Genomic DNA, 13,049 nt, shown 5'->3' on the forward strand with positions numbered 1-13,049 from the left:
AAGGGGGAGAAAGGGGGGGGGAAAAAAAGAGTGGGGGGGGGGGGGGGGGGAATTCCACTTGAAGGTTTGTTTTTAGTAGGGGTGGTGGGGTCTGTGCAGGTTTTTGTTTATCAAGGTCATGGAACGGCTAGTAGTTCACATTCAAATAGACTTGTTTTGTAAAGTGAAGATGGCTTCCTCCATTCTGCTGAGCATTAGGAACATTCACCAGCATTTGTAGCCCCAAGGGTAACTTGTCGCCTTAATCCAACCATTATGAAATGTCAAGGCAGATGTTGATTGTCCAAGAATGTGTATCTTTAGTATCTACTACTTCTGTCACTGGGTAGTTTTTCCATGGACTTGGAGGGAGACGCAACCATGAACAGCTGTAATTTTAATCATAACTGCATAGCTAATAATTTGCTGTGCTTGTCAAGGTGAATGGCCAAGTGTTTGATAAAGGTTCGGTCTATCCTGTTTTTGAATTCTTGCAAACATAGGTGAAGGATTTTCTGGCCTTATAAATTGTGTTCTTGTGTTTAATAGAAATATGCAAAATTAAAAATGTGCTTCTATTTGGGTAGAGAGCGGTTTGTGGTGTAAAATCGCATTGTTTATAGTGAGGTCAGCCATGATTAGATGTGGAAGGCTAAGCTGATTTCTCTTGTTGCTCACAGGATCGATATGATGAGGAGATTGAGGTATACAAACACCACTTGGAACAGATGTACAAACTGTGCCGGCCATGCCAGACCGCTGTAGAATTTTATATCAAGCACCAAAACCGGCAGCTAAGGGCGATCATGCTGAACCACCAGCTAAAACGGAGGGAAGTGGACAAAAGTTACGTACAGGTACGCAGAAAAGAGATGTTACTTGTAAAGTAATAATATAAACCTTTTGGAAACCCAAAGAATACAAGCTATATCGCCACACTTACAACATGGGATCGCTTACATAAAGCTCATGACTGGCCATACAATTCAGTTTTATTACCATTAACGGGCACGGATTTCTTCCCTCCCGGAAATAATGAATGTACCCCTACGTCTCTTGTCCCTCCTTTTACCTTGGATATCGTATGTAATGTGATTGTCTTAATGTATGCTTACTGTATTGTATGTGTGTTTTTTGTTATATTTTGAAAATCTTTAATAAACATTTTAATATGAAAAAAAAAAAAGAATACAAGCTATAGGTGTTTGCAGAAGGCATGCTGTTATTTCTCTCGGAACCACATATTACTCTCCCAAATATAATGAAAGACTTTGGGCAATCCCAACATCTTTCTGGCTTGCCAGTTAGCTACTCGACGTCTCCATGGCACTATGCCAATTGGACTTCCCCTTTACATGGAAAAGGGAGTAATAACACCTCTAGGGATTCAGGTGCGGACTAAACTTTCGCAATTGTATGCCCGTAACTACCATCCACTTTTCAACACGATCTTAAGAGTTGGGATAAGCCCTGCTACTTCTGATTCTGGAGAGCTGCCACTTTAAAGATGAACATGCTCCCATGTATCCTCTATGCAAACAATTCTGATCTTCTTACCCACTCCCTTTTTCCAGTCACTCTCTGGAAACAGCAAAACATTCCCAGCACACTCGCCAGCCTGCAAAAAAAAAAAACCTCTTAATTACTAAGGTTACAAACAGAGGTCTGCAGAATTTGTGGAAGCCACATTGCGTCGTCAAGGCCCCTCTCTGTAGTGTGGTCCTAACTCTAATCTGTGAGAGCCTCCATTTTGGAGCATATATAGCAAAGGATGAATTTCCCTGGAAAGGCTCCTCAACGAGAATTAGTTTTGCCCACTTGATGCTGCCCTAAAATAAGGTAGTATTGGTCTTCCTGACCTTGTAAAATATGTTTTTGGGTTTGTCAGTTCAATACAATAGTAGACTGGCATGTCCTGTGTTCCTTTTTAAAGAAGATTTTTCTAGAGTAGTTTTTCATGGATTCCCCTTCTATTCCGCCCAAATGCCCAGAGTAATAACTTACTCATGGGATACACCTTCTGTAGCTTCCTTCAAATTTTCAAAATGCTGTCCCTTTCCTCCACCCTGGGCTCATTGACTCCTATATGTCTAAACCCGGACTTCCCATCTGGCATGTTTAGAAACTTTACTGGCCACTTCCTAAAATGTTGGCAGGATACTTTTGAGGCCATAGCAACCTACTTCCGCAATCCCAAACAAAACAATTACCATTATGGAACTACCTAAAATATTAGACACTTCCCCTCAGGTAAATCTCTGTAAGCAAGCAGATCTACCTCATTGGAGACCCTGTGTCACATGGAAAACCCCCAGAGACTTATTTCTCCAATTTACCTGGGCTTGTTCCCTTGTGTTGAACAGGCCTCTTCCTACCCCAGTCCTATCTTCCTCCTCTTACCTTCTAGTGTCACTTCTCTCTTCCTTACTATTTTTAGCCCAGTTAGTCTGAGCATTGAAGGTAATAGGATAATTATCTTTTGTACTCTCTGGTCCCACAGGATGGTGCAAAAGCTTCCGGTCTGGCTGCCAAATTGCAGACAACTTCTAGACCGTAGCTCTAACTTGATTTCCAAGCTACTCGGAGGCTTTTGCCAAAGTCATTCCGACCTGCCCTTGATTGCCCTGCACTGACAAGCCTGAACAAACCATAATGTGCAGTAGCTGGTCACATTACATTTTATACGCTCATGCATATACACAGCCAACCTCCTCATCCGCAGTACAGGATCTTACTCACGCTTTTCTATTAATTTCTTCCTTGTCTAGATGTTAATATGTGATTTTGTTTATACTTCCTTTTTTTTTTCTCATATGCCAATAACTGCTGGGACTTTGGATGTGTCGGATTATTTATTTTTAAAGGTTGCTTACATGTATAAAAATGTTGGAACCCTCTCCATAAATGACAGGTTGACCCAGGAAAACAACCCGTACATTAGTGCTGGAGGGCAATGAAACAGTGCTACTTTTTGAGCTTGGGCTGGCTATCAAGGAACTGGCCTGCACACTGAATGACATAGAAGACAGCTGGGGCAAAACAAACTGTGCATTCAAGTGGCAGAGTGTAATTGCTTGACCTTCGATTTATATTGCAGACCCCCAGCTCTGATATATGTGCCGGATAATCGTTCAGTAGCCAGGCAATCTCACTGGCTGGTTAGCCTACCTTCATTATACCTTATTGTCTTCTGCAAGCATGGTGCCTCCTAAAATGGTAAAGGAAGTTTTTAAACCTTGCACTGTTTATGAGAAGGTGCCCTCTCCTCAAAATATTAGATTTGGTTGTGGACAATCTTTGTCAGAATACCGATTGGTAATTGAATGCCTTCTCCTGTGTCTTTCAGAGCTTTGCCAGTGCCTCGTGGACGCGGGTTCCTGTGCCAGTCATTGTCTTGCGGTTTCTGGCATTCCTCAGCTGCATGTTCCTGGTGTCCGTGGCCTGCTTGGGTTCTAGGGATCTCTTCCCTCCATCCTTGACGAAAACATCCAGCTTCGAATCGCAGATCAGTAACACCTCTGAGCCAGATGCGAGACAGCCCACTCTCTGGGAGGAGGTCCTCGATCTTCTTCCCGAGCACACACTGGAGAGCATTAACGATGCCTGGCATTTTGGACGAAACCATCAAATTGGCTTAGTGGTCTTGGGTCTCTTGGCTTGTGTCTTCGCCATGGTTTTAGCTGGTCGAATCAGGTCAGTATTTGAGGTTTTTTCCCAACTTTCACTAAATTTCAGGTATGTTTAGTAGTTAGAGAAAGAGAGCAGTCTAAATTCTTATTTGCTTCATTACATGTATATGTAAATAAGGCAACTTTTGGTGCTTGCAGGCACTTTTGTTAGTGCTCAGGTAGCTTTCATTGACAGTGGGGAGTCCCCTTGATCCCAGCTACAAATGGGCTTTGACCTCCAGCTCTAAATTCGGCCTTTGATTTCTTATATTTAACAATCCAGTACCGGCTTTGCATTGACCAGTAAAGGCCGTTGCTTTGACCTGTTGTCATTCCAAGCCCCTTTAATATTTCTGTATGCAAATTTGTTGTACTTGCCTATGCACTCTTATACTTTTTTTTCCCCCCTGGAATGCAATCATAACTGTTGTAAATGGGAAATGGAGGGGCCATTGCTTGTTTTTGATTAAAGAATTCCTCCTCCATCTTCTGACGACCTTTCACTTGCTATGACCGTTTTGTCAGGACAGGAAGTGAGGGAGAAATGTCCCATCGGAGACACGGCTATAAACAGATTGTAAACCTTCTCTCTTTGATCTGAAACTTAAAAATTGTTCTGGCTTGGGTTGGACTTGACAGGGGAAATTGGAGCACAGCGAGGTTGCTGTACTCTGTCAGGAAGGTTAGTTGAAGACTTTTATGACTATGTACATGTCGGGTCTTCAATTCACTTTCACACTTAAAGCCTCTAAGTAGCTATTTTCCAGTCTGCTGTTATAGAAATACGAAATCTAATGCATCTTATTTTATTTTTTTTAAGGATGCGGCGAGTTGACGCTTGTGCGTCCTTCTTGTGGACCCTGGTGACGGGCATCTACCTATCAGAAACCTACCTTTTGAGGGAATCTCCAAGCTGGCTCGACACCGCCAAGCTGGGTACAACCTCCTTGTGCTGCCTTGTCGGTTTTGCCTCTGCGGTGGCCACACGGAAAGCAACAAGTCAACGGAGACAGCGGCCACGAAGGTCAGAGCAAGAACAGTGAACCAATGGGACCTGAAAATCACTCTTCCCACTGTCAGCTGTTCATTGTACATCTGTCCGCTCCTTCTCTCCTCTCTCCCGTCCATCACTGTCCTCCAGTCATCTCTGTGCTGTTCAGTATTAGAAGGAGCCAAACTCTTCAGTGCCATTTTTTGTGGTTTTGTGCTAGGTTGGTTCTCTGAACTTCCTGGTTTCTCCTTATTGGTTGCCTGAATCGGCTATAGCCAGTAAAAGGACGGCCCTTAACAGGAGATCCTTCATTGGGTGTTCACCTTAAAGGGTTTGTTCACCTTCAGGTTATCTTTGATGGCTTGTTTTTGCTAATGTTACCTTCTGTCGTAGCTTCCTTCGTTGTTCTTTTTAACTATACATTTTTCTATTTTTAGTTACCATGGTTTAGTACCACTGCCCTGAAATATATATCTTAGCTCTGGTGTACTCTGCAAGTAGGATTCTTTTGAACCCAAAGCACAGCTCCATGTCGTATTCAGGAACTTTGAAACCTAATGGAAAACTTTTCCAGGGAATAGACAGTCAAGGATCAAGGACACCAGTTAAAAAATTCCTCTGCAAGCCTGTTGAATAAAGTGTACCTGTAGTGACTAAGATATTTTTATTGCCATTACCTTTTTATTGGAGAGGTTTTCCCTCACTTCTTGTACCAGGTGACCAGTGTCACAAAAACAGGAAGTTAGAGGAAAATTCTTACAATGTGAAGAAAGGCAGCAGTAAATACCTGACCGCTTCTAACTCTTCCACCCCCTATCCAAACCAATACAGAGATTGGCCAGGCTTCTACTTGAGGACCAGTTCACACGAGCAGCTGTGCTACAACGCATGGCTGCTGGTGTGCATTGTCTAGCACAATGCTGATGCACCGATCCCGGCCATCACACTGTTTACACTTTTTTTTTTTTTTGTTAGAACTTTATTTCTATGGGCATAGTTCAATGATGTGAACTGAGCCCATATGAAACAAGGTAAATTGCTTTGTCTAGAATTGGTTCATGCGCTGGAAAAAGCACCCAGCACAGCCCCAATGCATCTGGTGTGAATCCAGCCTAAATGTTGGTAAACTAATCTCGGGATTCAATATCTGATATGTAGAGTTGTCCTTCCATTAGCTCTGATTTTTCTTTTCGAGGGTCCCTGACAGTTTCAACATCCAGTCCGTGCAATGAAGCACTTACCTTGCAGAACTGTAAAAATTGGGTTGTGGCCATTCCCATCCTGCCATTGGGTCCTAATGTGATGGATGGTCCGACTGACCAATCCCAGCCACAGTCCAATCATCCCAACACTGGTTGTAATTTTCGTTTTTAAGCATCTTGGAGGTTCTGGGGCTCCTGGGGAGAAAAAACTGACGTTGTGTTTGCTGCCTGCTGTTCCATGTAAGAAGCAGCTTATGGTAACTGCAGGTACACTTTAAAGTCATCTAGAGGTGGAAGCCCCCTTTTAAGCATGGTTGCATTGATTTAATCTCACCCAGTGTAAAGTCACAGACAGCCATAGAAGATTAATCATTGAGGATTCTGATTTGTACTGGGAATGGCGTCTTTTCCATGTAGTTTGTGATTTGTGTGTGATGCCTTTTTTTAGAGATGGTTTTTATATTTCGCTCTGAGGGTTTGAAACTTCATTTTGTAGCTTATCATAGAGGTGAACTAGCTAGTTTAATTTCATATGTTTGTCCATGCGTCCCAATTTAATACTACGTGACAGGATCACCAAGAGGTTTTTTGTTCAGTACATGTTTCATAAATGTCACCTTAACACTACACCGTTTCTTCGCAAACACTTTTTTGATTAGAAATTTCCTTTGATGCATATAGTGCACATCGGCCTTTCCTAACCACCTTTGACACAGAGGAACTTTTGAAAAGACTTTCTGGTGTTGGGGAACCCCTGGTAATATATATCTACTGCTCACGGGTTATTAGAGGGATGGTCACTGGGAAGAATGCTGCTTACATTTGTGTTGATTTATTAGAAATCCGCCCCCTTCCATTCCCTTACAAATGGCTAGAAAGATCATTGATGTGGTTACTTACCCGAGAGGCAGAAATTGCACATTGCTGAAGGGACTCTTTTGCTTCCACAGAACCCTGGTTGAAAAAGGCTGGTCCATACAAACACTAATATTAAGCTTGTAGTCTGGCAAACAAGTGTACATGTCTGTATAGCGGCATGCCTGTAAAAAGACCGATCCCGGAAGCGACAGGTGCTGCGTGTAATTGTGAGCAGCAGCCGGGTTTACGTTATCGGAGGGCGCGGCTGCACACGATCACGCGCTGTCACGCGGACACCTGAACCTGTACATCTGGGCGAGTCTGCACTTGGACGCAGTGTGCATCCAAGTGCGGGCACCCGGATCCGCAGGGATGTGCAGGTTTGGGTGACGGCTTGTAATTGCGTACAGCTCCGTCCTCCCATAGGGAAGAACAGGCTGCTGCTCACAATTACACAATTACCCTTCCGGGATCTGGTTTTACTTTTACGGGCGTGCATGCCATGTGAACGTGTACACCCATCTAAATGAGCATAAAGTGGTAGTAAAACACCAACACAAAATTGTAATAGTGGGCCCCCAGGTGTTTGCCATGTTGTTCTAGTATGCACAGCATATTGGCGCATTATGGCAGACTTGCCTTGCAGGTGATCCCTGATTTCTATGTTTGGCGTCTTCGTCCTCTTGCTGGGATGATGAGTCCTGTGCATGTGCACCGGAGTTACTCCCTCTCGACACAAGACCTAGCTGAGCTTGTAGTCGGAGCTGCAGTGCACACAACTCTGGCCTCCAAGAAGGTACAGCTATGGCGGAAGAGGCTTATAAGAGTCTCATCTGTCCTAAAAACATACCTTTTTAAATAAAAAAAACTACTTTCACCTTTTAAAAGCCGTGTCCATCCGAACTGCCATTTCAGTTGTGTGTGTATAGTGGCCGTTCTTTCACTAGTTCTTTGTATTGCTCTGAGACTCCAGAAACGAGCATTGCCAGCTCTGTCATTCCTCTTGCTGTGTCTTCCGTTATGTGGGGTCCTGGACAGAGATCTCACCTCCCAGAGTCCCTTTAAACATACACTAAGCTCCTGGCCGATTCAGCACTTTAAAAGCCTTTTTGATCTTTTAGAGATTACAGAGATGGTTGTGCTGTGTACACTAGAAACCCCCTTCAAACTGGATTTTCAGGTTTCCTCGTTTGGCCACGTATGTTGTCATATTAGTGGTGATTCTGCTAACTGGTTGGCTCCTGTGTGACTGCTTTGTCTACAAACCCGTTTCAGATTTGTAGAAGCACTTGGTCAGTCAAATAGGTATTTTATTCCAATCAGATCATTACATAATTTAATGTAAGCTAGGCGTTTTAGCAATTATACGATCTTGTAGGTGCTAGAATAATCCCAATTAATTGTAAGCTTGCTGCCCTATTAAAAAAAAAAAAAGATAAATCTCTTATTAAGGTGAATATTATCTTTTATTAGTGATGCACCGATACTTTTCGAGTACCAATGTCGATACTTGGCATTTTCATGAGAACTACAAGGGTTGCAGCGGTTGCAGCTCTGGCTCTGGCGCTCCACCACTGTCCTGAAATCATTTAGAAAAACTGTCACATGACACTAAACAATAATGTATCACTGACTCTCTATTCTAGTCTTGGAGCTGGAAAAGTATCGGTACTTGGTATCGGTGCATCCCTAATCTTTAGCATATGTTAGCGGTAGATTGCAATCCCTTCTTTACTTCTCCAATAAAATAAGTAACTCTTTTATGGCTGAGCATCACGGCATTATTTTGCAGAACAGTTGCGGCATTGACAGCAGCACCGATACACAACGTCTGCCATTCCTGCTGATGTTTGGGCTTCACCTCAAGACGACAAGCTGGGGTGTAGCCCATCATTGTGTTCCTGCATGCATTAGTGCAGGGCTAAGCAACTGCAAATCCCATAATGCATTGCAATGATCTGACAGCCACAGGCATGACTCCCACAGGGAGATGCATGATGGGGTTTTTTAGTTTACCACAACTGGAGTGTTAAGGTTGCCTACCCCTTCTCTATTATGTATGCTGTTCACAACAATGCGATGGGTACGGAAGCGGGATTTGTGATACCGACTGACAGGGGCTCTGCAAGCTACAACATAGGCTGTGGTCTAATTTATATTCCTATATATTCATTTTTGTTTGCAATGAGCACAATTTGATCATGACTACAAAGGGCACAAAATCTATTATGTAGGTATAGAGTATATTCTATGTGATTATTATAATATTTGGTGTTATTTATACTTATTTAATCATTGTGTTTATCCATGGTGCACTTGGTAGATTAAAGCAATGAGCATGAGGGTGACACTGTTTTACTTTGCCTTTTGTTAATATACATTCTGAGTAGGTGGGTGGGCAGTCTGATTTATGAACGGCTGTTATGTTTCACGAATTGACACACGTTTTTGGAGAGAGAGCGCGTAACTTAAGCAGAACTTTGGGCAAATCCAATCTTAACCCTTGCATTGGGGCTACCCCCACACTGCAAGGGTTAACTGCTCGTTTTCTCTAAGGGGCTGAAATAACAGTTTGCTTTGCTTGCTGTGAGACCGGTCCTTTCAGCCTTGCTCCCTCTCTGCTCCAGCGGTCTAAGGTCCTGTGAATCATCACATTCTATACAGTGTATAGGACATGAGGACGCTGAGGGACATACCATCACTGGAGGGAGCAGTGCAGGATCCAGCCAGGGATCATGGTTCTGGGGGGTGTGGGTCTTTGCATGGTGTCCCCAAGACACATAAAATAAAAAGTTGGTAATTTAGTCTGCTTCTGCAAAGCACTGGATATCTGCTTTGGGATGGTCTGTAAATTGTGTACATTGTTCTGGGATGAACATTTGGAATTTAATGCTAGTTTAAGCCTATTGCGGCCCCTTCCCGAACTAGATTCCAGTGGTTTTAAAAGAAATGACTACCTGTGCTCTCTACTCAGAACCCAGTATAGGATATGACTACCTGTGCTCTCTACTCCAGAACCCGGTATAGGAAAGGACTACCTGTGCCCTCTACTCAGAACCCGGTATAGGAAAGGACTACCTGTGCTCTCTACTCCAGAACCCGGTATAGGATATGACTACCTGTGCCCTCTACTCAGAACCCGGTATAGGAAAGGACTACCTGTGCCCTCTACTCAGAACCCGGTATAGGAAAGGACTACCTGTGCCCTCTACTCAGAACCCGGTATAGGAAAGGACTGCCTGTGCTCTCTACTCAGAACCCGATATAGGAAAGGACTGCCTGTGCTCTTTACTCGGAACCCGGTATAGGATATGACTACCTGTGCCCTCTACTCCAGAACCCGGTATAGGATAGGACTACCTGTGCTCTCTACTCAGAACCCGGTATAGGATATGACTACCTGTGCCCTCTACTCAGAACCCAGTATAGGAAAGGACTACCTGTGCTCTCTACTCAGAACCCGGTATAGCTGCCACAGGCCAGGTTCCCATCCTTCTAGGTGTGATCATTGCTAGCAGTGTAGAATCACTAATTTCCATCTGCCAGTGAAGAGTTCAGGAATACCTGACTTGTTCGGTACCGGAAGGATGAGTTTGGAAACCTCCAGTCTACACTGGAGGGGCAGATCTGTTCTTCGGCTCTTGTGCTAATGTATATGATCGATAGCAGCACTACTTACATTTTCTGTCCTGTTGGAATGCAAGCTCTTCGAATTTTCAAATCATTCCACACTTCAGTACTATATGACTTCAAGATTTCCTTCCATTTCACCTGTGGAATGGCTTTTCCTCATTCCATAAAAGAGGAGATGCTGCCATAGAAGTGTGAGGTGTGGAATGGTTTCCACTATATTGATCTTCTACTGGGTGCATGGAGCTGAGAAAATATGTTGGTTGCCATTGCCAAACGCCCCTTCTTAAAGTGCTGCCTCTCCTGCTTGTTCACTGTCTTCAGTCCTTGACCAGCGTCAGACTTGGAGCATGTGTGCAGAACAAGAGTTCGAGCGTCAGTGCTGCATGCTTATTCTGGGTCAGTGACGGAGTATTGAAGTTACAGGCAGCCATGTTCTGAGCATGTTCATGGCTGCAATTGCAGCCTTCCTACTTTCAGTACATGTTTCCTTTAGAATCTTACCTGTGATGACTTGTATGTATGTAATCTTTACCCAGGATGATGGTGCAGGCCCTTACAGGTTCCTATACATAGCTCCAGAGTCCTCTATAATGCAAACTTAAGACTTCCTGTAGAAATTTGGTGATTTTAGTTGATGGGGCCAAGTGCTGAGCGCCAGGGCCAACATCCAAAGTGACGGTCAACCCGTGTTCGGTGTATTCTAGAAGATAGCTGTCGCTGTGTGTAGGAACCTCTGAGTGCCCTCAGCAACAACCTGCTTGTTATTAACCTACATAAAGGTTCATACAGAACCACGCTAAGGCCTTAAGCACGTGGGTGTCTCATACTTTCCTTTCCTCCATCTCTGTGGTGTTTTCCCCAGTCATCTTCCAGGACAGCCATCGAGATATAGGCTCCGCCTGCCTGCAACAGGAAACACATCAACCACATTAAATAAATAGACTCCTCCTTCCATCCCAAGTCAGTTTTTTTGTGTTTCCGCCGGCTACACAGGGACATCGTAATGTTTGTTATTTTTAGGGCTCATGTTTGTTTGCCTTTGGGCTGAGCCTTACCCTGCTAGATACAGCATGCTGCAGCTTTGATTTTTTTTACTTTGTAGGCAACATCAGAATAAAAGTGTAGATTTCAGTCTCATTTATTTATTTTTCATAATTGTAGTTTTTTCAGTTCTGCTTGCAATAACCAGTAAAAAGAAAAGTGATTTAGCATTGAATACAGACTGCATGGAAGTACAAGCATGGTTTACAAGAACGATCTGCAATTAAAGCTGTTAAAATAGCAACTAGGGTACTATAATGGTCAGTTCCGAAACAAGAAGCCCCGATTATGGCACATGCCGCGGGGCTGAAGCTGTTTGCTCTCAATTGTCAGGAGAAAGGTTATACATGCTGAGCCATGCTGCATCACTGTGCTGCCACAGATCTTAATGGAGCATGTATGGGGGAGCATGTGTCCTCCCCAGTGTGGCAGTGATCAGGCCTGACTGACCAATCACCGGAGGTATGGGGGAGCATGTGTCCTCCCCAGTGTGGCAGTCATCAGGCCTGACTGACCAATCACCGGAGGTATGGGGGAGCGTGTGTCCTCCCCAGTGTGGCATTGATCAGGCCCGAGTGGCCAATCACCAGCGCTGAACACTGTTGGGGGTGGGGGCGGTGACATGATCCTCTACCTGGGGCGGCCTGGGCTATCTGCAAACTATCACTTTGCTCTGATTGGCCAAAGTGACCGCATTCCTTCTAAGCATGCACTGTAAAGCTGGTCGTACAGAGGTTCTGCTACTATAGAGGACAGACTCCTGTCTTGCAGACTTCCATGTACTATCCATGGTGTCCCCATAGCCTGGAGCATCCAATCAGGCTTTTCTCTGATGCTATTTGGATGAAGGACATGTGGTTGGTTCTTGTGGGAGCAGACAGCTGGTTTATGATGGTTTGAGGTCTAAGACACCCTCTGTAATTATGGTTTTCATGTGCGATCTGCAGCATTATGTCCACAGCAACCCGCTTCCTGCATCGGAAGAATGTTTGGACTGCTTAATGTGCATGTTGTCTTCAGATATAAAACGCCTTTTTTCCCCAGTCATCTTCCAGGACAGCCATCGAGATATAGGCTCCGCCTGCCTGCAACAGGAAACACATCAACCACATATTGTGCTGAAGTGACGGTCACGAGTTTGCAGCCTATTTGTTCCCCTGGAGCTGGTGACATCACTGAGGCACAGAACGCTGTCACAGGTTCCTAGAGGAGGATAGGGCTTATCTGAGAATCTGAATGTTCAGTCTGGAATCATTCTGCCGGCTTTTACCGTTCACAGTTCTGCTTGTCCCCCCAACTTGATTTGCCCGCCATCTGCCTGTGTTTGTTGCTGCTCTGTCATCTGCCCCACCTCATTCATTGGTTTCCGGATTTTAAAGAGACACTTTCAATTGTCAAGTGACGGCGTCTTCGGATAGCCAGCCCACTTCTCGGGCAGTTATACAAAGTAAGCCACGCTGCTGCAGGTATGGTTGTCCTCCCCAGTGTGGCAGTGATCAGATCTGAGAGGCCAATCACCAGTCCTGAACATGGTCACGTGTGTTTCGGTGGTGGCGGCGGGACATCACCCACCTTGGGCAGCCTGGACTATCTACAGACAATATCGCTTTGCTCTAATTGGGCAAACGGATCCAGTTTCCTTAAGCGTGCAATGTAAAGCTGGCCATACATTAAGCA

At 44.4% G+C, this 13,049-nt stretch overlaps 1 protein-coding gene across 1 annotated transcript in view; it reads left to right on the forward strand.

Moving 5' to 3' along the window:
- Positions 1–13,049, forward strand: part of TMEM201 (transmembrane protein 201) — a 40,369-nt gene that overhangs the window by 12,127 nt on the left and 15,193 nt on the right. The window contains exons 6-8 of the mRNA XM_018570168.1: positions 660–836; positions 3,326–3,672; positions 4,468–4,671. Of these exons, the coding sequence (XP_018425670.1) occupies positions 660–836; positions 3,326–3,672; positions 4,468–4,671 (728 nt within the window). The remainder of the gene's footprint in view (positions 1–659; positions 837–3,325; positions 3,673–4,467; positions 4,672–13,049) is intronic.

The sequence above is a fragment of the Nanorana parkeri genome, unplaced genomic scaffold (genome assembly GCF_000935625.1).
Source record: "Nanorana parkeri isolate BGI_ZX_2015 unplaced genomic scaffold, ASM93562v1 scaffold1469, whole genome shotgun sequence".
NCBI lineage: Eukaryota > Metazoa > Chordata > Amphibia > Anura > Dicroglossidae > Nanorana > Nanorana parkeri.